General features: G+C 41.5%; 1 protein-coding gene across 8 annotated transcripts in view; it reads left to right on the top strand.

Moving 5' to 3' along the window:
• The window catches only part of CEP350 (centrosomal protein 350), a 75343-nt gene extending 53046 nt beyond the window's left edge, over positions 1-22297 (top strand). For 5 of the 8 annotated variants that reach the window (XM_086754057.1, XM_086754061.1, XM_086754056.1 and 2 more), the window contains 9 exons: positions 553-697; positions 3971-4131; positions 4613-4752; positions 5549-5631; positions 6299-8388; positions 9445-9846; positions 9935-10081; positions 11252-11374; positions 19109-20275. In XM_086754057.1, coding sequence (XP_086610183.1) covers positions 553-697; positions 3971-4131; positions 4613-4752; positions 5549-5631; positions 6299-8388; positions 9445-9846; positions 9935-10081; positions 11252-11374; positions 19109-19273 — 3456 coding nt within the window. In that variant the 3' untranslated portion in view covers positions 19274-20275. Of the gene's footprint in view, positions 1-552; positions 698-3970; positions 4132-4612; positions 4753-5548; positions 5632-6298; positions 8389-9444; positions 9847-9934; positions 10082-11251; positions 11375-11991; positions 12071-19108; positions 20276-22185 lie in introns of those variants that run through there. The other 3 variants (XR_015259276.1, XM_086754058.1, XM_086754060.1) reach the window with 3 other exon arrangements.
• Positions 22298-23368: the final 1071 nt, after the last annotated feature.

Here is a 23368-nt window from a genome sequence, read left to right on the forward strand (position 1 = left end):
TAAAATGTCTGATATGTGCCAGAGGTTATGTTCACGGTATGTAAAAGGTTTGTGGTACTATGTTGAGGCGGTAAGCAGCATTTTGGAAGAATACCCTCTCCTAGAAATTTTTGCCTGGCCTCAGAGAAATCATGCGCTATTGGTTTACTGTTTTAAAAGGTCATCTTGCACCCCTTAGAGGAAATGGTCTTTTTTATTTCATCAGTATATTTACTAGGAGTTCCTATTGCCTGATTGTTACCAAATAAGATTACATAAACTGTTTCAAACACCTGTGGGTCAGAACCATGTTAGTTAACTTAGGGTGGTAATAGAGAAGTCTAAGCAGGTTTACTGAAATCTAGACTCAAAGTAGGCAGTTGGCTATTGCTGCTCTCGGTATTTTAGTTTTATTGTCTAGCAAACTAAGATTAAATTCTTCTTAAAATAGTTGGATAGGTACCACTGCTTATGAGATGTTCTCTAGTCATGATGTTCTTCCCTTGTAACTAGCTCTACTTTCAAACTGAGCTTTACAAGCAATTACTTATTTGTCCTTTTCTTCTCCCATAGTCTCCTCCCAAAAGCAGCATATCTGTATCAAAGCAAGACTCCAGCAAAGGCAGCCACAGAACTGGAGGACAGCTACGTTCACCTGTGAAGTCCCATCAGATATCTCACAACTGGTCTGATGAATCTTTATCTATTACACAATCAGGTGAGTGTACTATGTGCTTGGGTTTAAATTGCTTTTGAAAAAGCTTTTCCTTTTTATGAGTAAACTTGAAATGCAGACATAACTGTGGAGAGGCAGGCAGAAATGATTGGACATTACCAGGGTTTGGGGTTCTGTGAGAGTGTTTTCCCATGACATAATTTGATCACTTCAGCTTAAGAAGATCTTAATGTATGAATATCTGTATATGATACCTTCTTTCAGAAAGCAACACAGATTGCTGCAAATAGGTATGAAGAAGATCACGGTCATTAGTTAAAGTGGTCCTAGAATTTAAAAATAGCAAGGTTAGCTGTGCTTTTAACCAGTGACACTTCTCCAGCCCTCATATTTTAAGAAAGCACGATATGATTCAGCAGCATGATCATCCTCCTTTTGAACGCAGCCTGGTTCCAGAAGCAGTATGGCTCTGTTACCGTGGCAGTATAAGTAAGCCTGTTGGCCTTCCGCTGGCATGTGCAGAACGGATGGATGCTTGAGGACATAAGATTTTTTTTTTGGAGGAGGATTTGAACTGTATGCAGTGAAATAAGGCCTAAGATTGCATTTTGAGCTATACAATACAAATATGGACTCTTTATTATAAATATTTTAATCCACTATCCAAGTTGTCTACCAGTAAATACTGAGGGGTAAAATATTAGAAGTGAACTGGTACAGAGCGCTCCTTTCCCTGGTGTGCTCTCACAGTCTGTTAGTCACATGGATTGCCGGATTTACTGAGCCACCATTTAGTGGTTCACCATCATCATCTCTGTTAAGCTGTGAAGTCTATTTTGAACCTTTCTGTGCTTTTAGTCTCCAAAATGTCTTGTATTTCACAGTGTAGTTCATACAGCATCATAAAATACTTATTAGCAACTGAGATGGCGTTTTCCTGCTTGTTTTTTTTTTTTTAATACCCTAAATGATCAGTAAGTGTTTAGAGGAAAAAGAATTAGGTGGTTCTATTGCATGTGCTGGCTGTTGTTTGTGATTGACGGATAAGTTACTGGCGTGCATACATATCCAGTCTGTGTGGTGCTTGATGTTGCTACCTTAAGCTTTTATGTTGGTTTTTTTTTTTTGTTGCTGTTAAAATGTATGTAAGTGCATTAGAAACACAGTAATTTTGAGGCAGCTGTTCTCCTGCTGGATAGAGAAATGAATACGTCAGACCTAGATATTTGCACTGAGTGATTTGTATTGGGATTCTCTCTGGAGAGCTGTTTGCAACACAGTGAAGCATTCAGCAACTTGATAAAGTTATTTTCAAGTTATGACTGAGAAACCACGTAAGGAAGCCATTATGAAATGTAGAGCAGGCAACAGTGATCGTGAAAATAACCTTTTTTTAAATAAAGTATTTGCAATCTTTGATTTCAAATACTGAAGAGGGTGTAAGAGTTGGGAAGTCGATCAGGATGGTGCTGGTTTCACAATAAGTCATTCCATTGTAAAGAGACAAATCTTCCAAGCTGCTGAGTAGTAATGAAGTCATTGCTATGTCAGTCCGGTGCATGCGTAGACCAGATCGTCAAAGATGAAAGCATGTGTGGATCTTTCCCTTATGAGTTGATCAAGAGGAGCTGTAATTACATAGTGGTCACTTACTATTTGGGAGGAGCTGTTAATTGCAGTGGCATCATAAAATACTCCTGATTAGCAAGTGCGATTCCATTCTTTGTGCTGTGTTTTTTTAAAACTCTCTAAATGGTTAACAACAGTTGTTAATGGAAAAAGAATACAGTAGTTTGATTGCATTTGCTGGCTGTTGATGAGGAAATCCTTCATTATGGAGGTTTGTTGTCTTGAGAAGTGAGATTGATTAGCAAAATGTCCTGCTGTTCCTGCTAGCTGACCAAATAATACTGGTGACTTACTTTCTAGGATGTTCAGTAAAGCAATTGGCATTTATGAGCATCCAAGTCCTTTGGTCCAGAAAACATTATAGGTAATATTGAGCATTAGAAAAGCAAACCAGACAAGATCCTTCTCTTAGGAGCAGCAGCTGCTGCTATAGAAGAGGAAGGGGGGGACATCAGCCACAGGGAGGAGATCCAGTAAAACGATGTCAGATAAATATTTTAAAGAGTTTTTGATACTTAGTTGTGGTAGCGCCAATCTGGGACAAGGATCTTGTTTTGCACTATGTTGGTATACATTTGAAAAAAAAGAAGCAAGTGGACATAATCAGATGGGTGGAAGAGAATAAGTAATGAGACACTGAGGCAAGCTCTGTAAAGTCTGAGCGGTCTGAGAGACTAAGAGGTTGTTACAACCAAAATGATGAAAGCAGCAGTTACTGGTAGAACGGAGTTATCATGCGGAGAATGGATCTAAGTATCTGGGGACAGTGTCCCAATGGAAAAGAGGTACAACATCATCAGGACTGGAAGGCCAGGTTGAGGGAGTTCTGGGGATGGAGAGGAATGGAGGAGATCTTATTAAAATTACTAAGGATATTTATTAAGAAAATTTTTTTTTAAGTGGAAAATAGCTACAATCAATAGTGGCATCAGACGAGGGTCTGTAAAATTGAACTTGGAGCAAAGATATGCCAAGTAGCTTTGTACACGCTACTATGGAGTAGTCTATCATGTCTAAGCATAACAGCAGCCCCATTCACCCTGAATAAATTGTCATCCTGAGACCTGACAAGAGTGAAAATCTCTGCATTGTTCATATTGACATTCCTTCCAACTCTTTATCTGTCAGCCCTCCCATTTCATAGATGTATTTAGTCTAGGTGGCAGAAAATCGTAACTCACCAGAAACCTAAACTGTTTTTGGAGTCCACTGTTCCAAGTGAAATTCCTATCAATGAAGTGTACCCTGTAGCTTGAAACTGTATATTATGATTGTGAACAAATATTTCAGATATCTTATTGGTATGCATCTTTTGAGTTGTCATATTTTTAAATATGTCAGAAAAAAAATCATTTCTGCAACAGCTGACATGCTGAACAGGTAATGAGATAGGAGCATAAACATGGGCAGTTGATGTGAACAAGTTTGGTAGCAAGTTTATTGTATGTAACAGAGCCTTTCTCTTATAAATTAAATAAGATACGACACTTTTTTGTGTTACGCAGTAGTGTTTTGAATCTGAGATCTTACCTGGTGTCTTATTATATTTAAGGGTAACATGTTGACATGAAATTCTTTTATGTTTCTTGGACCATACTTTGTATTTACTAAATGACCGTTTATTGCTTTGCATAGAACTGTTTTGTGAGGTGCAAGCTTATAAAGACTACAACTAAACTTTTTCAGAAACCACATCTGATCAAAGTGACATTGAAGGACGGATCAGGGCCCTGAAGGATGAACTACGGAAAAGGAAGTCTGTGGTTTACCAGCTTAAAAAGGAACAGAGAAAGAGACAGAAGGAGAGACTGAAGGCCCAGGAAGCCAGTTTGATCAAACAATTGGAGGTAGGAAAAGTAGGAAGAAGGGCGAAGTAAAAGATTGTTCACTTTGGATAAATCATTATAGTATGGAAGTTGTTGGCACAATATTGTATCAACAGCTGTGAAAGACACATTGTTGTGATAGAAGTGGGACTGTGTTCTGGCTATTTAGCTATTTTCAATAACGAACCAGAGCCTTGAGGCAAAAATGCCATTCCCTTTTAAAATGTATATCTTTAATGGGTTACTAGCAGTGTTCAGGGGGCTTATGTATGTTTGTAGATGTTAGTATCCTAGCTTGATTAAAGAGTGATGCTCATGCAATTGATTTTTGAAAAGTGAAGTATTAAAATTTCTAGGATTCACAACTGTAGAGCTTTAGGAAGTTAAATAGATTGCTTTACAGAGAAACCAAGTGTATCCTTTATTCATTTAATAGGTTTCAATTGCTGAATTGTAGTTATGGTTTAATAGACTAACACCTGTAACTGTTTTCCATGTGCAGTCGTACGACGAGTTTATCAAGAGGACTGAAGCAGAGTTGAGCCAAGACCTGGAGGCATCACCGACAGCTAAACCTCAGATTAAAACTCCATCCTCAGCTGCTGCTGAAAAACCTAAGATCAAGGCACCACCACTCCATAGGTAACTGGGATTTCTTCTTCTTTTTGAGACTATTCTGAAACTGTGGTGAATGCTGTTTTAGCAGAAACCATGAGTGCAAGGAAAGCTCATAACTGCTCTTCCTTAAAGCACTGGACAGTGACCATATCCTGTTGACCTATTTGCTGGTCTCATCAGACCCAAAACAGATAAGATGTACTGTCCCTGTAGTTGTATGCATCTCACTTTTTTGTCCTGCCTAGTCTTTCAGATCCTATTTTCAGGTTCTTTCTGAACAATAATTTCCAGTTTTAGAAGACTGTGCCAATTAGTTGTATGGATTACTGACCCATTTTTCCCCATTTTTATCACTCATTATGCTTGCTGCACTGTGCGAGGCAAATCGTTCATCTTTGCAACTTAAATCTGGTTTAGATCTTAAAAGGTAGAGAATTCAACTGACTTCTGCACTTCCTATTGCATTTTTGAATGTTTCATTTTTTACAGCAGACGGTGCAATTTTATTGCATTGAAGTTAAAAAAAAAAGTTATTTTCTTTTTCTTGCCTGCAGAAAAGGTTAGTTTGATTACTCTTCTAGAAAATGACTTCCCAGGACTTGCCAAACTGTCCTCTCTATCGCCATTCCTATTTTGTAAGGTCACGGTATGTTGACAGGCCAAACTGTTTATGTTATCATTGGTGTAGTATTATAATTCTAGATGCTTGTATTTCCATTTTTATATATTAAAAAACAAACAAACAAAACCCCCTAAAAACAAAACAAAACCAACGCTCTTGTATAACCAAGATTCATGCAATTTGATTTTTCAACTTTAGGCCCGAGACAGTTAAAAACTGGAAATCACTGTCTGAATCAGAGCGATCCAGAGCATCTTTGGAATCCATTTCAGAACATGCAGGTATGTGACTGGAAGAATCTGTACTACAGGCAGGCAGACGCCTCTCAGATTCTCTTCACATCTCGTCTCCTCTCCACTTCTTGCAGCCAGGCCAGGCCGAGTCGGGCCCAGACGGCTGCCTGGCGGGAGGCCAGAGGGTGAGGCCTGCAAGGTCCACAAGGCTCACGCCTCCCCCTCTCTGTCCTGGCTCAATGTCCTCACATCTTTTCTTCTTTTTTTCCCTGTTTTTCCCCTTCTTAAATATGTGATTGTAGAGGCGTTATCAGGGAACATTCTGCTACCAATTGGCTCAGCCTTGGCCAGCAGCAGGTCCACCCTAGGCCCGGCCGAGTCCGCTGAACAAAGGGGAGCAACTTCTAGCAGCTTCTTATAGAAGCTACCACACTAGGCCCCCCTCACTAAATAAAACCAGAACAGGCTCAGTATTATATGGCATTATGAAATACTGGTACAAGGAACAGAATCGAAAAGAAAGTGTTACAACCCTGGAACTGAAAGAATGTTGCTCATGTTCACAGGACATTTAGAAAGACATGTTTCCAAGGCACCAGTTTGTATCTTTTGGTGTAGAAACCTTGAGTCAATTTTGTTGCCTATGGTTTCAGTTTTCAATAAAACAATGCAAGCTATACGATCTGCTGTAATTAACTTTTTGTTTTCCTTCAAGATACTGTGTCATCAAGAACAGAGAGATCTGCATTTGTGCATACCAAGAAGGTGGCTGTGACAGATGTTCATGCAGAACCTTCTGGAACACCTTCCTCGGTTTTAATGTCACCATTAAGGAGTTCCAGAGGAGGAGCTGGTGATTTCTTAGATAATGTTCCCTCATCATCTCTTCTCAAAGACGTGGAAGATGTTAGCAAGATATCCTGTGGGTCAATGAACAATGTAGTAAATGCATCCAATGATGAGGCTGCCTTCAGTCATAAATCTGAGATACAGGAAGACTTGGAATACATAAAGTCTGAGGAGTATGAGACTGAAGGTTCTCATGTTAAACCTTTGGAGAGTTCTGACGTCTTTTTGACATTAGATAAAGAACAGGAGAGCTCACTGGACATCCTTCCAAAGAAAGTCCTCCGTTCTGAAAATGAACACTCTCAGAAGGAATTCTTTGATTTGGCTGTAGAAGGTCTTCATGGTACAGAAGAAATCTTAGAACAGAGACTGGCAGATAAAGATACTGTATCTGGCCCAAGTGTAGAAGAGTCTTCTCGCAAACTGAGCAAATCAGCAGAAGAAAAAGGTTATCTGCTTTCCGAACAACTCTTTAGTCAAAAGGAGCCATCATACCTTGAAGACTTTGAAGGATCCTCTTCCAGAAAACAAGCATCAGTTGAAGAAACACTTCCTGGGGAGCGTTACAAAGATGACTTCGAAGCATCTCTTCTCTCCCTTAACGGGGATGCTCACTCACTGACAGAGTGGTCACAGCACACGCACACACAGACCAGTAGAAGTAGATCCACCAGCCTTGGCAGTGATGGCGAAATCAGTGAAAACCTCAGTGATAGGTCTCTCTCTCTCTCTGGCAGCACGCGTTCAGAGAGGTTATTAGAGCTTAAGTCCCCAACAGAACTTATAAAAAATACTGAACGCAGAGATGTGGAGCAAGAACAGGCCCCTACCGAGTCACCACTGTGGGCCTCTGTTTCAGTCACAGAAGAAACAGATGGTTTGCCAACTTTCAACATTGGTGATAGAGTGCTTGTGAGTAAAGTCCAGCCTGGAACATTGCGATTCAAAGGTCTGACTAAGTTTGCCAAAGGGTTTTGGGCTGGCGTGGAGTTGGATAAACCTGAAGGGAACAATAACGGAACTTATGATGGTATTAAATATTTTGATTGCAAAGAAAAGCATGGTATTTTTGCTCCTCCTCAAAAAATCTCTCACATTACAGAAAGTATTGATAGCCATTTAGACACGAATAAGGATGAAGACTCCTTCTTTGATGATAGACTGGAGAAGCAACACAAAGCTAAGCAGAGAGACAGAGAAAGTTCCAAACCTGGTAAAGAGGGTGAAAGCCAGGGCAGAGGTACAACAGAGAACTATTCCCAGGATAAAGCTCCTTCAGACAGAACTGTTTCAGAAGCCTCAGCTGAGGAAAGCATTGATAAGGAGCTGTCTTCTAAAGCAAATAGCATGAAGGAGATTTCTGTAGCTGCTGAATCACTTGCCCAAGAACAATCAGTGGTGGATTATCTGAAGCTTGCTGTAAAACAGGAGGCCGGCCTTGCTCCTCTCATTTCTGGTGTTGTAGATGAGATTTCCACTGTTCAGTTGGATGATATCTCAGATTTTCTTTCTGAAAAACTGGAGAGGCAGAAGACACTGGGGGAAGAATGTGCTGAAAAGTTAGATGATCTCTCTCCTGGAGTTGTGGAGAAGCATGCAACTCCACTTCTGGATTTGCTGACAAAAGAAAAGAACCAGTTGGAAGCCCAGCTTAGGCTGCCGCTTAGAGAGGAAGAAAAGTCAAAAGACCAACTGGAAAAGGTCAGTTTGCTAACAGATAGTCTACTCAAAGATTTTGTGAAAGACACAGTCAATCAGTTACAGCAAATAAAAAGAGTCAGGAATGAGAAAATCCATCTCAGCAACCAGGAGCTCTGTGATGTGAAGGAGAAATCCAGTACCCCGTCCCAGCAGATAGAAAAGCAGATTCCCAATGGACTGAATAACTTTTTTCTAAGTTGTGATTTGGAAGATGAAAGAGAAGAACTGTCCTCTCCAGACATGTGTCCCAGACCAGTGAGTAACAGACATCTTGTGCTGATTTTGAGAGTCTGTTGTTCCTTTGGCTGATGTTAATTGAATTAGAGGAATGCTGTGTGGCATCAGTTTGTTTTCTCCCAAGTTCTGTTTGGTGATGTGGAGATTGTCTGTATGTATGTGTGTTACATGTGTGTTCTTGTGTATCCTGGTTCATAGCTCATTTTGGTAGCCGTACAGGCTGAAAGACATGTTCTGGCGCATGAAAGTGAAAAATAATACATTTAGGTTGCATTCTGCTTATGTGTTCAGTTTGGATTTAATCCTTACCCTCATTTTTTTTATTCTAAAAATGGCAAAATACTGTAAACTTACCTCTATCTATTCTTAATATGAAATAATCATCCTCAAACATAATTAGTTGCTGTCAAGGCCATTAAGGTGTCAGTGCTCTATCCATTGAACTAATATATCATGAGTACTGGAAGTTTAGGCTTCCTCAGGACAATCACTAATGCTACAAATAAAGGACTTAGCCTTTCTGCTGAAGATCCCAGTAAACCTGTCTGCTTTGCCATTGATCTCCATATATTATCATCACAGAAAGGTTCAGCCCATTTCACCAGTGTGAGCACTGCTCAGTCACTAAAACAGCCATCACCTGCTAAAAGCTTTTAAGCTGTTGATTTAGATCTGCGGCTTGGTAAGTGAAAAGTTGTACATCATAGAATCATAGAATGGTTAGGGTTGGAAGGGATCTTCAAAGGTCATCTAGTCCAGCAAGAAGCAGGGATGTCTTTGAGTAGATCAGGTTGCTCAGAGCCTCATCCAACCTGGCCTTGAATGTTTCCAGGGATGGGGCATCAACAACCTCTCTGGCAACCTGGGCCAGTGGTCTTTTAAGCTCTAGAGTGGTAGAAAGCCCAGATATTTCAATCAAAACATTTCTAATTTTACTGTGGGCTATTTATTATTTTTTCTGAGTATTTATGCGTATATTGCCAATTACATTAGTAGAGCGTTTAAAAATGTAAGTTGAGTTAGACAATAGTGTGACACCGCTTCTACATTTACTCTGTGGCTCTTAATTCACAGGAGAGTCCAGTGTTTGGTGCCAGTGGTCAGGAAGAGCTCGCCAAGAGACTAGCAGAGCTGGAGCTCAATCGGGAGTTTTCGAGTGTGCTGGGAGATGATCAAGACTGGTTTGATGAGGACTATGGCCTGAGTTCCCGTAAGATCCAGCAGAAGCAAGCTGAGGAACCAGCAGTGCTGCCCAAGGTAGAACCGCAGAAAGTACCAACAAAGCCGTGCGAGGAACCTTTGGCAGTCCCTCATACTGCGGTGGAGGTGGAAGGTATGGTGCATGCAGCAGCTGAGGAGCTCTGGAAACTGAAAGAGCTGGGTCATGATCTTCAGAGTTTCAGCCTTCATACAGATCTTAGTAGTACCCTCAAAGAGCAGGACACGGACACGATAAACAAGCAGGTTTATAAAAAGGTACAATCTTTAGGCATTTTGTTCTTGTCCTTTGAATGTTTGCCATGAGCAACAAAAGCTTTTAACTTCAACTTCTTTCTTTGCTAAGGTGGTATTTGATTTAACAAGAGAGATCTTTGGGGAAATCTTTGCTGAGGATCCTAATCTAAATCAACCCATTTGGATGAAACCGTGTAGGATTGCATCTGCTTACTTTCGCCGAGTAAAAGATCCAAATGATCTGGATGAAGTCAAGGTAGGAAGAAATCTTTGTCATGCAGGGAAAGTGAGATTAAAAATATTCTACTGGCACTTGCCTGAGTGTTAAAAGATCGTAACAGGTTTGTCCAGTAAGAGATGAGTTGAGGAGAGAAATGAGATTAACAAATCTGAAAGAGACTGTGTCAAAATGGTCCTTTTTTTACTCAACAGATTTGCCTCCCTGTCCATTTGGTTGCTTTTAAACCTTAGTCCTCTGTGCAGAACTGCCAGGATGACCTTGATTTTGTAAAGTTGGTATGCTGACGGACTGCTGCTTTAGCAGATTTCAGTGTAACTCTGTGTGGGTGTGTTGGCATGGATCCAGCGGTAGGGTTGGGCCAAATGGGATGAGCTGGATTTTTTTACTCAGACACCCCTATGCCAGCCTCACTGATGACGAGCGGGAGTTGCCCAGAGGCACCCAAAATTTGATTGATGAGGGCATTGTTGTATCTGGCAAGCCAGAGGAGGTCTCCTGTTATTGGTGGTAGTGCTTAAGGAAGGACAAAACCTCCAAAAGCTAGAGCCTGACTGGACCTAGGTGAAACTTGCAGAGCTGGACATTCAGAAAAAAACTGTCTCACTGAAAGTGCTCAACAAAGAACCTTCCTTACAGCTCATCAGGACACAAATGAAGACTTCCACCTGTACTGTTCCTTCTGAAATGGGAGTGGGGAGGGAGATGATGACTGTATTTTGATTAACCTGCTGAAGATACAGCAGGTTAACTGTCTAGAAAAGTCAGAAATACTATCTAGATCACTCTGTTAGGAAGACTTTGAAAAGCCTGCAGCAAGGGAGAGCGGGGGCACACGACAAGGACACCAAATTCTCACCTTGCTTTTCTTTAATATTCTCCTGTAAAATGTATTGTCATAATCTCCCATTTGCTGTACTTTTTAATCGAAAGCTTTGGTTCTCAAGGTTGTTACAGCGGTGGATGTCACTTTTTTTTCCCCACCACTTCTGGATTTAATAATTGTTCTGCCTGTGTAATGCTGCCTCAAAGACTTTCACTGTAACTTTCTTGCATACCCAGTATGACTCTTAGCTAAACGGAAAGCTGCGATGCATTCTATAATATGACTTTTTAGGGTAGGTACTTTGTGCATACAGTTTATTTCTTGGCTCAAATGTGACAAATCTCACCTTTACTGTTCTGTAGAGTTTCATTGCAGCTGAAGTACTGAAGTTGTTCAGCCTGAGGAAGGAGCCTAATCACAAAACAGACTGGCAGAAGATGATGAAATTTGGGCGGAAGAAACGAGACCGAGTGGATCATATACTGGTCAGTGGATGAAAACAAGCAATCATGTCAGATACTGTCCACCAGATCGAAGTGTGACATATGATTGTATTTTTCAGTATTCGATCATGCTGTTTAAAGAATACAAAATGTGCATGAGGTCTTGATAGAAGGTGTTTAATTTTAGAGAGCACCATATTGACAAAAACAGAAGTCCAGTGCCAGTGAATTCTGTCTTCATGCCTACTAATGTGACTGGAATATAAATTTGCCCACTCCCAAAACTTTAAAGGATGAATTTACACAAGAAAACATTGAAATATTTGACTGAAATGAGACTAAATTTTTTATTTGGGAACGGAATATGTTTTTCCTCTTACTTTAATTTTAAATGTTTGTATTTTGAAGTAATATTGTTTAACTGGAGATAGTGATACTGAGAACTTAGAATTGTACAGTAGTTAGGGTTAGAAGGGACCTTTAAAGGTCATTGTAACCAGTTCGTAGGATTCCTATGGACAAAGTTCACCCAGCATATGATATTTAAAAGCACAACAGTATTTATTGCTCTATTATAGCCTTGCATAAGCAGTTAGTAGCATAAGCAGTTACAGTTCCTAGCATAAGCAGTTACCAGCGTATTGTTTTCCCTTTATGAGAGTCTTATCAACCCGACCACGCCGAAGACACCACCGAGCAGGAGGATGATTATCTGCGGGGTCAGAGCAGAGAAGGGAGGTAGGCGCAGCACCTTCAGGGCGTCCTGTTGTTTGCAGAATGTGCTCTGTGTCCTTTTTCTCCCCCTCTGCTCTGGGCTGCTCTGTTCATACCCTCAGCAGATTCAGTGGCAGAGTACTGACCAGGTGTTGGTGCACGCATGGCCAGCACATGCAACAGGGCCTGCCAAGCACATGCTCTGCTGGCTAACAGCAGTTCCCAGACAGCAGCAACATACTGCTCAGTAACAACCCTCCTGGCTCCCCTCTCTGAGATAACAACCCTCCTAGCTCCCCTCTCCAAGGTCACGTTCTCACAGCTGTGTGCAGCTTGTAATTTCCCACAATGACCTTACATGGACCGTCACTGAGATCCCTCACACAGTCATCCAGTCCAACCCCCCTGGCAAAGAGCAGGGACATCTCCAACCAGATCAGGTTGCTCAGACCAGAACTTAATAGACCAGATCTGCAATCTTTCTGTTGAATCTGGTTAGCAAAGTTGTTGGGTTAGAACAGTGAACACTTTGAAGAGGCTGTATGGGGCATGATAATCTCTAGTACAAGGTAACCGGTCTGCCAGATAGTACCCACAGCTAAGCGTTCCCTCAGAGCTAAGTAACGAGCTGGAATCCTGCTCCTGTAGTACTTCTCATGGAGTAGTGAATGCGGCTGCCACTGGGGCAGAGGCAGTTCAGTGTTAGAGCTGTGCAGGACAGAGAAGGTCTGGCTGTGTACTAGTTTTTGAAAGTTACATGTTGGCTTGTATGGCAGGATGATTAACATCTTTATTGGCTATAATGATAGTGAAGGTTCTGCTTGGGAATATGAGTCGTCATTAACACCGTGCTTCACTTAATTATACCTGAAATTGATTCCACACATGCGCACATATAAGTAACTTCAAGTCATGGGTCGTGTGGTCTTTTAATTGCCCATCAGTGGAAGGTTTCCAACACAGGCTTTTTTCCAGGTGTTTAATTTTAATTGAATGTAAATAGAATATGTATGTTTAGGACCTGCATATCCTAGTACACTTGATTCTGGGATACACTTAGTTCTGGGATATGGAAGCTGTTAAAGCATTCACAAAACAGTCTTAGGTTTAGATCCCTGAGAAAACTAATAGTACAACTATTATGCCTGTGTACCGGTTTCCTAATTTCTTTGAACCATATCTGGAAAGATTCCGGATTGGAAATTTTTTTTCTAGTTGAAGGCATCTGAAGTGCTTTAGGTGGAATAAGTTCAATGTTCAGACAATCTGGTCTGTGATTTACATGCAGACCCAGATGTCAAAGATTAATGGACCTCTGACAAGTTTGGCTTAATAAGGAATATGTTTAATTTTATTTTGTTCTCACAAGAATATGGTAATAAAATTTTAGTTGAAGACTGGGAGTAATTCTGTGAAGATTGCAGCATGCCATGCTTTAGAAATAAGGCTGTCTCAGTGGCATTGCTAACAAATTTATACTGTAATGTGAGACACTAACAAGAGAAACTTCTGACTGAAAAGTTAAGGAGATAGTGTTCAATTTCTCTTACCTTATTTTATTAAAATCTCTATAAAACATGAAGTATCTGAATAGCTTTCTCTGTCTCCTAGTCAGCCTCCAACTTGTGCTTAAGGTTATGGGTTCTGTGATAACGCAAATCCAAGGTCGTAAGTGGATAAACAGGTTTGTGCAAGATCTTTCCATTAGTAACTCACAGGGTAGCCCTAAACTAGGCGGTCAGTTTTGGACTCTTCCAAATTTTATTTAAAATATATTCAAGTAGTAGAACACAGCAATTTCCTGAAAGAGAAATCAAGACTTTTTTGGTAGATTTGAGTGCTTTAGAAATCACAATGAAAACTGCTTTGTTCAAGATTTTGTGAAGATTTAGCCAATACACACCTCTTGCAATGTGCAGGGGATGTCATGTGAGTATGTATACGAGCTGGTTGATTCTCCACATTCTTTTCCTCCTTATAAAGACAAAGACTGTTAAAATAAAACATGATCTTTTGAAGGCAGAGGTAAACATTCTTAGGCTTCTGCTGTTTGCATTTAAACATTAAGCACAGGTCATTCCCAGTTTCTTTGTTTTTCCTTCAAGTAAAACTAACTTTCAAATGAGGTTTCTATTGAGACAACTGTGTTTTTAGTGACTTTGATGAGAGGATTGAACACCTCTGGCCCAGGAGCTAGGTATGACTAGGATAGGGGTTTTGATACAGAGGATGGGGAGTCAGCTGTATACCTCCTTCTCCAGCATATTAATAATGACTGTCAAATAGTGACATCATCTGACTGGACAGTTGAGTGGCTCTAAAACCAGGAGCCATGGCTGTTTGCTGAATTTCCTTTTGTTTCTTCTGAAGGCATAGAGCAAGTGCCAGGCTATTCTGCCCAGCTTAATCTCTCTCTGATTATTCCTGGATGTGTCTTTCTGGGTTTATCATACTAAACCAAATCCCCAGTGGTCCTTGTCTCCACCAAAGGTTCAGCCCTGTAGGGAAGGGGGCACAGCAGTAGAAGCAGCCTGCACTTGTGCTGGTGCTCTCTGTGATGCTGGATCCTGTGGGTGACTGCAGTCAGCCATCACACCCACTGGAAATTAAGGGGAGAACAGGATGGATTAGTCCTTCACCTCCTTGATCTGCCTTGCTCTTTGCTACTTCCAGTAGTCACTGCATAAAGATGCATTTTTCACTCGTCTGCTCTTTTCCAGCATTGACACCAACATAGTTAGCCATGTTTTTCTGCAGGTGACAGAAACTCTACCTTCTTCTTCTCCTTTTTTGCAGCACTGTTAATTTTGATCAGGCATCTCTGTTCTCAGAAAGCATTTCTAATGGGATTTCTTAGGAGAGTTGTCTGGTCTGCTCGGTAGTTGCTCCAGTTGTTAACAATTACAGCAAATCTTGGCTTTCAGTAAACAAATAGAGGAGGTTCAGGTTTATGAAAAGCTACTTTGTTTAAAATCAAGTTAAAGGAATGTTTAGGTGTTTGCTTTCTTCTTCTCATGTCCTTTTGTGCTGCCACCTTTACCACAGGTATGCTGTCTGTGCTTTGTGGGAGAATCTCCGAGGTACATCAGAGCTGCCTACACCTTTCAAAACCTCTTTTTAAACTACAGCAAAACTCCTCATATCTCCTTATTTAGGTTCAGGTGCTAACAATAGACTGTTTCCACTACTTTTTTTTTCCCACTGGTGTCTTGAGCCAGAACTCCCTGTACTGATCTGTTTGCACAAAGTGTGCCATTGCTTTCCCTGCCACATCCCCTTCCCTTCTACCTGGAGCTTGAGAAAGCAAAGCTCTCATGATTCTGCCAAACCTATGTGGTTAGCTTTCGCACCTGAGAAGCCTGCCAACAGGGTGCTGAAAAGCACTTGATCTTCTGACCTGTTGACTTACTGACTAGAATGTTTCTCACCATGCAGTTTTGAACTCCGCAACAAAGCAAAGCTGTTTCTATCAAGCTGACTTAATTGAAAGCCCACTTTCTGTGGCACCTGAGATCTAAATCCAAGGGGAGTGGAACAGTAAGAAGAGAATCGAAGCCTGCTTGTATGCACGGTTGTGCATCTTAAGATTTCCAGGCACTCTGAGAGCAAAGGGCTGTGAGAATGTACCTGCCTGCCTTCCTCCTACTGGCATTCTTCCAAGGCAGTAGTTTATTTCTGGATTTTTGTACTTTTCAGTCTCCAAGTGGTCTTAGTTGCTGCTTAAATCTAGTTTATGTGGCAGATATTCATGTTTTTGAATAGGAACCTCCAGAAATCGAATCCTACTAATTTACTTTTTAAAGTTTCCTTCAGATTATATTCTTTTAAGTGTTGGTTTTTTTGTGTATTGTGGCATTTATTCGATGGCCAGCAGGATCATGCTACCTCATCTCTTGATTTTTCTTTTGTGTGTGTGCCCCCTTCTTTCTTTGAGTGTTTAAAAAAAATATACAAAGCACACAAAAGCCATACTACACAGCCTTGTGCATTGTGTCACTATTTATTTTTTCCTGTAGAAAATTAATGGAATTCAGTTTCATTAAAAATGTTATTTTCCTCACTTTGCCCAAATGCAGTTTCTCTCTGGTACATCGCTTACTTCCTGCTATCAAAAGTGTGAAGTTTTACTTTTGTCCTGAGGGTGCACAAGAACTTAAATGCTGTGCATATACTGAAGACAATGCAAAGCCCACTTCCATGAAAGCCACAGTAGTCGCCAAATATAAGCGAGCTATCTCCATTACTTAGAAGCTGTTTGTAATAATATGACAAATGGGTCAAACATTTCCCAGACAAAGCAGTCGCAGCCGCCTTGGCTTAGAAGTCTGCAGCTAGGGCAGCACAGCAGTTTCTGCACATGTTCTGAATACAGTATAAGCAAGACTTGCCTGCAGCTGCAAATTGCACATTCTCTTAGTTTTCCAAGAGTATGCTCGAGGACATCCTCCTAATGCCAAAGGAAATTGTGCACTCTGTCTCTGAGAAAAAGGGGGAATGATAGAGGCAAGTGAAAATTAATCACTGATACTGTTTTTCTTTCTGGATCTTTCTGTAGCTGTTTCACATCTAGCCTTTCTCTGCCTGGATCAAGCTACCTTGTCCTCTCCCATTTCATTGTGTTTCTTTATCGTATGAATATTTTTTTTTTTTTTTTTTTTGGTTGCGTTTTTTTGTTTTGTTTTGTTTTTTTCCCCATCCTGGAGTACAGTAAAGGAACTGTCCCATTACATTGTTGCAGATGAGAGAGAATAAACAGCAGCTTAGTGTGGATCTGGATATTGGGGTTTGTTTAAGGGCCAGTGAGATCAGAGCTTTTAACCTGCTTGATTATTTTACTCACTTGCTGCCCCCCACCCCCCTCGTTATGTTCACTACATCTTGACTTTGCTTTCCAGCAGCGAGGTTGCTGCTGACCTGGGACGGTCGGGCAGAAAATAGCATCAGTTGATACTGTGCAACTGCTCCTGGTTTCCAGTCTCACATGTCATAAGTCAAGGTCCCTGGGTGTCCTCTGGGATTTGTCTCCACCCACCTTCTTCATCTCTAGGATCTTCCCCCATTTCCAGGATCTTTCCTCTAGCAAAGATCTTCACCTTCTCCCTTCGGGGCCCCTGTCTTCTTCCTGGATCACTCCTCCTTTTTGGGAACCCTTCTTTTTGGTATCACCTCTTCTTTTCGTGACCCCTGTCTCTTGCTTTTCCTCATCTGAATAGTCTGTGATGCAGACACGCAACACATGATTAGCCTCCAAATCGGTGCTTCTATTTTATGCCTCTCTATTGATGGGAGGACTTGAGACATGCTACTGCTGTTTAGTTGAGGGTTTGTCAAAATTTACAACCAGCATGTACCAGTTCCAGGCAGCAAGCTTCTGCTTGAGAGACAGTTCAGAAGTCTGTTTCAGACATTCACCCCCACACAAACTTAACCCAATTATCTGCTGCTTGTTAGCATTCAATTTAAATTATTTTTCACCTACAACACTCATTCAAAGTTTGATTTGCCAATATTGTTGCTTCTTCCTTATTAGTAAGAAGCATAATGAAACCATTAACACCTCGTCTTTGGCAGCAGTACGGGAAAGGAGGGCTGTGCTGAAGAGGTGTGCTCACTGTGGTAGTGCAGAGATTTGTAAGCATATGGCATGACTCCTCCAAAGCTGTTTGCAGGATGAGATCCCTGCCCCTCTCCCCAAGCTCTCTTAAGGGAGGAAGAGAGGAGCTGTCAGACTGAAACCCCGTGTATAACTGAAACCTTATGAATGACTACAAACCCTGAAGCAGTGCCGGTTCCCTGGGGTTCCTATAGCAGCCTGTTCTTGGGCTTCACACTGTGTTTGGGTTATTGAATCATCATTATGCTACAGCAGCTGTCACCTTCAAAATGGACAAGTTTCTGGGCAGTTCACCTTCAGGAAAAAGAGGGAGAGAGGGTGTTGGGTCTTGTACTCTCTTTAGATAACAACACTATTACATATTGGTACTGGATTAGTGGATTTTCAGTATGTTTTAACCTTATTTTGGCATGGTCTAGGTGTCTGGCCCACTTGTCTAAGTGGACAGTGTAAATGTGTTTTGAATTCGGAGTGCAGGATTTATGGTCAGAGGAGCTTTGTGCTGAAGCTGAGCAGAGAAAGAGCTTTCAGCAGGTTTTCTTTGTCATTTTAAATATGAGTGATGTTTGCACTCACTCTTTCTTTTCTCAGAAGTTGGAGCTTTGATAGGACATATCTGTAATACTGAAATGGTCACTAACGCAAATTTTTAATAAGTTTAATTGGAGATATCCAGTTTGGAGAGACTCTTGGTAAGACTTGATTTGCTGAACTAAATTATATATTTCTGTCTGTTGCTAAAACACTTACTTGCCAGTAACCAGTAAAACTGGATTTTGCTTGTCAACAATTCAGGAATAGAAGGAAATAAATACTCTTTGAATTACTGTTTTAGCTGTAATGGTAATATTACAAATTCCATTTGTAATAATGCTCTTAAATCCAACAAAGCATGGAGTATTCTGTGCAAATGAGTTGTAATACTAACGTACAACACATGCCAACATTTTGTCTTCCTATACAGAAGAATTGGAAAAGATAGTTATTTTCTTTAGGTTTTCTAATTCTTATTCAAATAAACTGAACGGCAGTAAAGTTTTTTTCTCCTTCTCCTGTTCAAGGCCTTTGCATGATTTCTTACCAGCTTAAGCTGTATGGAATCAGCTTCTTGCAAATATGCAATTAGGAACTTTTTTAATAGAGCTTCTGCTGTTGGCCAAGAATATCCCATTAGCTGAGTTCTTTCAAGCGAAAAACTTGTGCAGGAATATGAAATCCTTTAAAATTGAGTCAAAGGTAGAGAACATTCATACAGTGAAATAGCCTGGTTCAAATAGATCTGTGTTCATTTTGCAATTCCAAGCGTTTCCTGTAATCTCTTACAAAGACAGATATGTTGTTGGCAGATGCACACTGTTTTGGACTCTTTCTGGAACTTTGCAGAGGATATTGCCCTAAAGCAACAGAATTGTAATGTTTGTTTTGCATTTTCCTTTCTACCCTCCAAGGTGCAGGAACTTCACGAGGAAGAAGCACAGTGGGTGAACTACGACGAGGATGAACTGTGTGTAAAGATGCAGTTGGCGGACGGGATCTTCGAGGCCTTAATCAGAGACACTGTTGATGTACTGAACCAGATAAATGAGAAACAGCAGAGATTGCTGCTTGTCTGACAGTGCTGAAAATAATATTACAGCTGCGTAACCACTGAGTCACGGGCCTTTCTGACTCCTGATGTGCTCTCCATCCTGCAGGCGCTGCTACTGGACTTCCATGCATGGGGTTTAAAGGCAGTTCAGATGTGATTAAAGGAACCTGAATTTGCATCCACTGCCACTAGAGACCGCGCACCGGATTTATTGTTTGGAACAAGCTGATCCCTCACTCAAGCTTGTATTGTGGAGTGCTCAAGACTGTTCATGTGCCAGTGCAGTTCTGCCACATAACTGTCAGCAGCTGTCTGGGGCCCCAGCCTGGGGCTTTGACATGTTCAGCTTGTGCTCTGAGAGGGTTGAGTTCAGTTGGGATATTGGCTGCTTTGCTGGAGCGGCCGTCAGCCACCAGTACTCGACTTGTCTTTAGAAATGTGAGTAATTTGGAGAAGAAACAATTTGGTCAGGTTTTAGTCATAAAAGGAGACTTACCATACTGAACAGTGTTACAATCTTAACACCTCTTCTCCTGCACCCCTAACAATGTGCATGAGTTTCTTCTGCTCCAGAGCCCATTTAATTCACTTCTCTCTGGAGCTTGTTTTCATTTTTGTTCTGTGATGTGGTACCAAGTATGGTGCCGGGCAGTCCAGGGAAATTAGATAACATTGCTTTGTGCATTCAAGTAAAGAATTCTTGCTGCTCTTCCTATGTAACTTGCTTCAGTCCCAAAGTGGAGCAAGATAAGGGCCGCCTAATGTCAAGCATGAAAGATGAGCCCATGGCCAACTTTCCTCCTACTGTGTAGCACTTCTTCTCTTCCTGGAGCACCAGCTGCTCTCAGATAACGGATGCTCAGGATTTTCTCAGGCAAGAGACATGCAGGAGTGGAAAACATTTTGTCACAAAAATTTGGCCTTCAATCCCTCTGCTTTGTCCCTTTCTGTCGCCTAATAAATCGGAGCAGCCGTTACTTGAACAATTTAGAGAACAGAGTGTATTCACCAAAGAAAGCAGTGTCCAGTGCTTGACTGTCTGCATGTTTTGTGCTTGTGGGTTTTTTATTTATTTTCAGATAAGTTATTAAGTGGGTTATAAGAGAGTGTCCTGTGCAGTTGGCTGCACTGTCTTATGTTTTGAGACAGATGAACTTGAGGAAGCATCTGTTCTGGAAACTTCCAGAGCCCCATATTCTTCGCACAAAACCTCCAGCTTCTTGAGACAGATAGGAGGAGGAGGGGAGGTAAGAAGAAGAAAGCCTCAGTGACCAGAGGTGGGAAGCAAAGGCAGGACTAGGAGCGTAGCTTCACCCCACCTGGTTCAGAGACAATGGAGAGTTGAGGGGACTAAGCTGAAAAACAATGTGAAACTTCCCTGCTCTGTCTGTTTCCTTCCTTTCCCTGAACTTCTAGGCCATGGGCAGCTGTTAAGTGGTTGATTCGGTGCTGGATTTAACTGTAGTGTCCTTCTGCTGCGTGCTCCTTCCTAACTTGTCCCTCCCATTCGTGTGTTTTTCTTGGAGGAACGCAGACAATCTGGGGTTGAACGTCGATGCCTTAATAGTGGATGTCCCTGTTTGCTAACCTGGGACAAGACCCAGAGGAGAGTCAGATTCTCCAGACACACTGGAGTGAAGAAAGACACTTTGAAGCCCTCAGAGGTGCCCCAAAGATGCCGCAGCCCATGATAAGCATGGCAGGGAGATCTCTACCATTTGTTTCATCTGTTTGGTTCTTGGGCTTCCTGCTATGCATACCTCTGCTACTGCTCCATTTTGTTTTCTTTTCCACCTTTTTTTTTAAAAACTATCATTGGAATATTTGCGTTTTGCACAGTGACATGCAGCTGGTAATTCTTCAGGGACAGCACTGGGAAATGTTGGATTTGTCGGAGGTCCATGCAAATTCTCAGATGTAATATTGCCAGCACCTCACTTGTGAGTTAATGGTGAGCCATATGCATGCGAGCTTAATGAGTGGAAGAACAAGCAGGAGGTCGTGGTGTACAGGAACACCTCCAACGGGCATATATGCATGTCTTTCCGGCAGTAGTGGCCCTTCTGGCTAGCTGGAAGTCAGGTGGTCTTGGTGGAGCATTGTTCAGCTTTTTTTCCCTAAGTGATTCACTTGTCTACGTAAAATGTCATGATGCTGAACCACGAAACTCTTGAATGCTTAAGACAGAAGCAAACTAAAGCTGCTGCATTGGTGTCACTGCCTCAGATTCCCTTTCCTGGGTGTAGCTTCTTCAGCAGCGAGGATTGTTATTTTTGTAGGTAGCAATTATGGAAAGAAGGCAGAAACCTGCAGCGTAGGTTTGTGGCTGGAGTATCAGAGAAACAAAGTTAGTTTCTGTTCTGTAGATACTGTGGCTGGTGTTGAGAAGGTCGCCCTGCATTCCCTAGGCTTTTCAACTCTTCTGCAGGGCTGGCATGGCTTTTCTGATCTGCCCGTCAGCAGGAAGAAGGTTGTACAGGTGGTCTGCCAAGGTACCGGGGACCATTGGAGATCATATGCCTGTTGTCTTCCTGGCTTGGATAGCACTAGTTTAGTACCCTCAAGAGAAGTAGTAACTATTTTGACAGCTGTTTGGGCAGAAGGAAACTGTATCTAAGTAATGGCTTTATTCGTTTGCAAACATCACCATTTGTTTTTGGTAGCAATCCTTGCTAGGAGCAACCCTAAAAAGACTTGAACTATCTTCTCAATACCTCAAGTGTGTTGAGTTGCTTTGAGTTGAGTGTATACGCAAGACCCTTGAGTGTGTTGACTACTTGTGGACTGATGATTACCATGATGCAATGAAGCATGCATTACCATGAAGCAATGGTCTGTCTGGGTTGAGGCTGGTAACGAGGAGGTATGAGGAAGCCTGGAGTCTCAAAGAGCCTGAGTTCTCTCTTTCTTTCTTTTCCCCAACCTTCCCATTGTTAGAACAAGATGGTATTTCTGGGTCCTGGTTATCTTGGTGCATCCACGTTAGAAGATTCAAGGCTGAGACATTTTTCTGAGACCTGTAAGCCATTTGGGGCAGTGACTGTCATCAGTCACTGGGGAGTCACTGACTCCCCACAGGGGAGATGTGGTTCCCTCTTCAGAAGGATCTCTATGCCAGGTGGGAAAGCCCAGGCTTGTGAGGAGAAGGAGCGCGAGTACCTCTCTCACAGCAGGATGCTCCCTGAGCCAAGCTGTGGAATATCAGTACCTGCCTTTTCAGAAAAGGCTTGTTGCTCACAAGGTGGAACAAGGGATATTGAAAAATCCCGTCTTGTTCACTTTCCTTTCTTGAAAAAGTGGCCTTAGCTTTTTGCAATACTTGAATAAGTGTGTACCTGCAGAAGATCTTCAGTAGCACAGTGATAGAGACTTTGTAAGTGACTATTCTGTGAGGAACTGCGTGCAGTTCTGACTTTCATATCCCTTTGCTACCTTAAGAATATTAGGAAAATAAAGTACTTTTCAGCAGAGAAACAGTTGAATCCTATAAGATATTTAGTGCATCTGAAGTGTTTACAAATCAACTAAAATGGAGAAGAGCAAACTATTGAACTTATTTGTAATTTAAACGTTAAGTGCAAAAATATATACAGATGAAAGAGGAATACTGTAATTAACTTGCATTTACTAGTTTTTTCCTTGACTTTGCAGAGCCTTTTGATATACACTTGCAAAGCCGCCTTTTGGGAGTCTCCGTCTCCCTGTGTTCTGTGTTGTGGAGATGCTGAAACCCGTTTACTGTGTATGTGTAAATAACCTGGTAACTTGGTTTTTGGGCCAGTTTCAGCTGATGTTCACATCCAGAGCAGCTTTGCACAGTAGACAGACCCAAGGATGTGGAGGGGTTTTTTGTTTTGTTTTGTAATTAAGAACTGTAAAATAACCAGGGTCGTCCCTGTGTACACCAGTGTAAATATCTTTGGTAACTGAAATGTACTTTAAGAAAACAAATTCTGTAAATAAACTGATTTATAAATTAATCTTGTTTCCTGGTTCTTTATAAAATGGCGCTTTATAATTATCCAAGTGGTTGCTAATTCTGAAGGTGTCCTGGAGATTTGTCCCTTGTATGTTCCCTTTTCTGTTTGATGCTGTACTTGGGATGCCAATCACGGGCCAC

Source organism: Chlamydotis macqueenii, chromosome 8 (assembly GCF_036417535.1).
Source record: "Chlamydotis macqueenii isolate bChlMac1 chromosome 8, bChlMac1.mat, whole genome shotgun sequence".
Lineage (NCBI taxonomy): Eukaryota > Metazoa > Chordata > Aves > Otidiformes > Otididae > Chlamydotis > Chlamydotis macqueenii.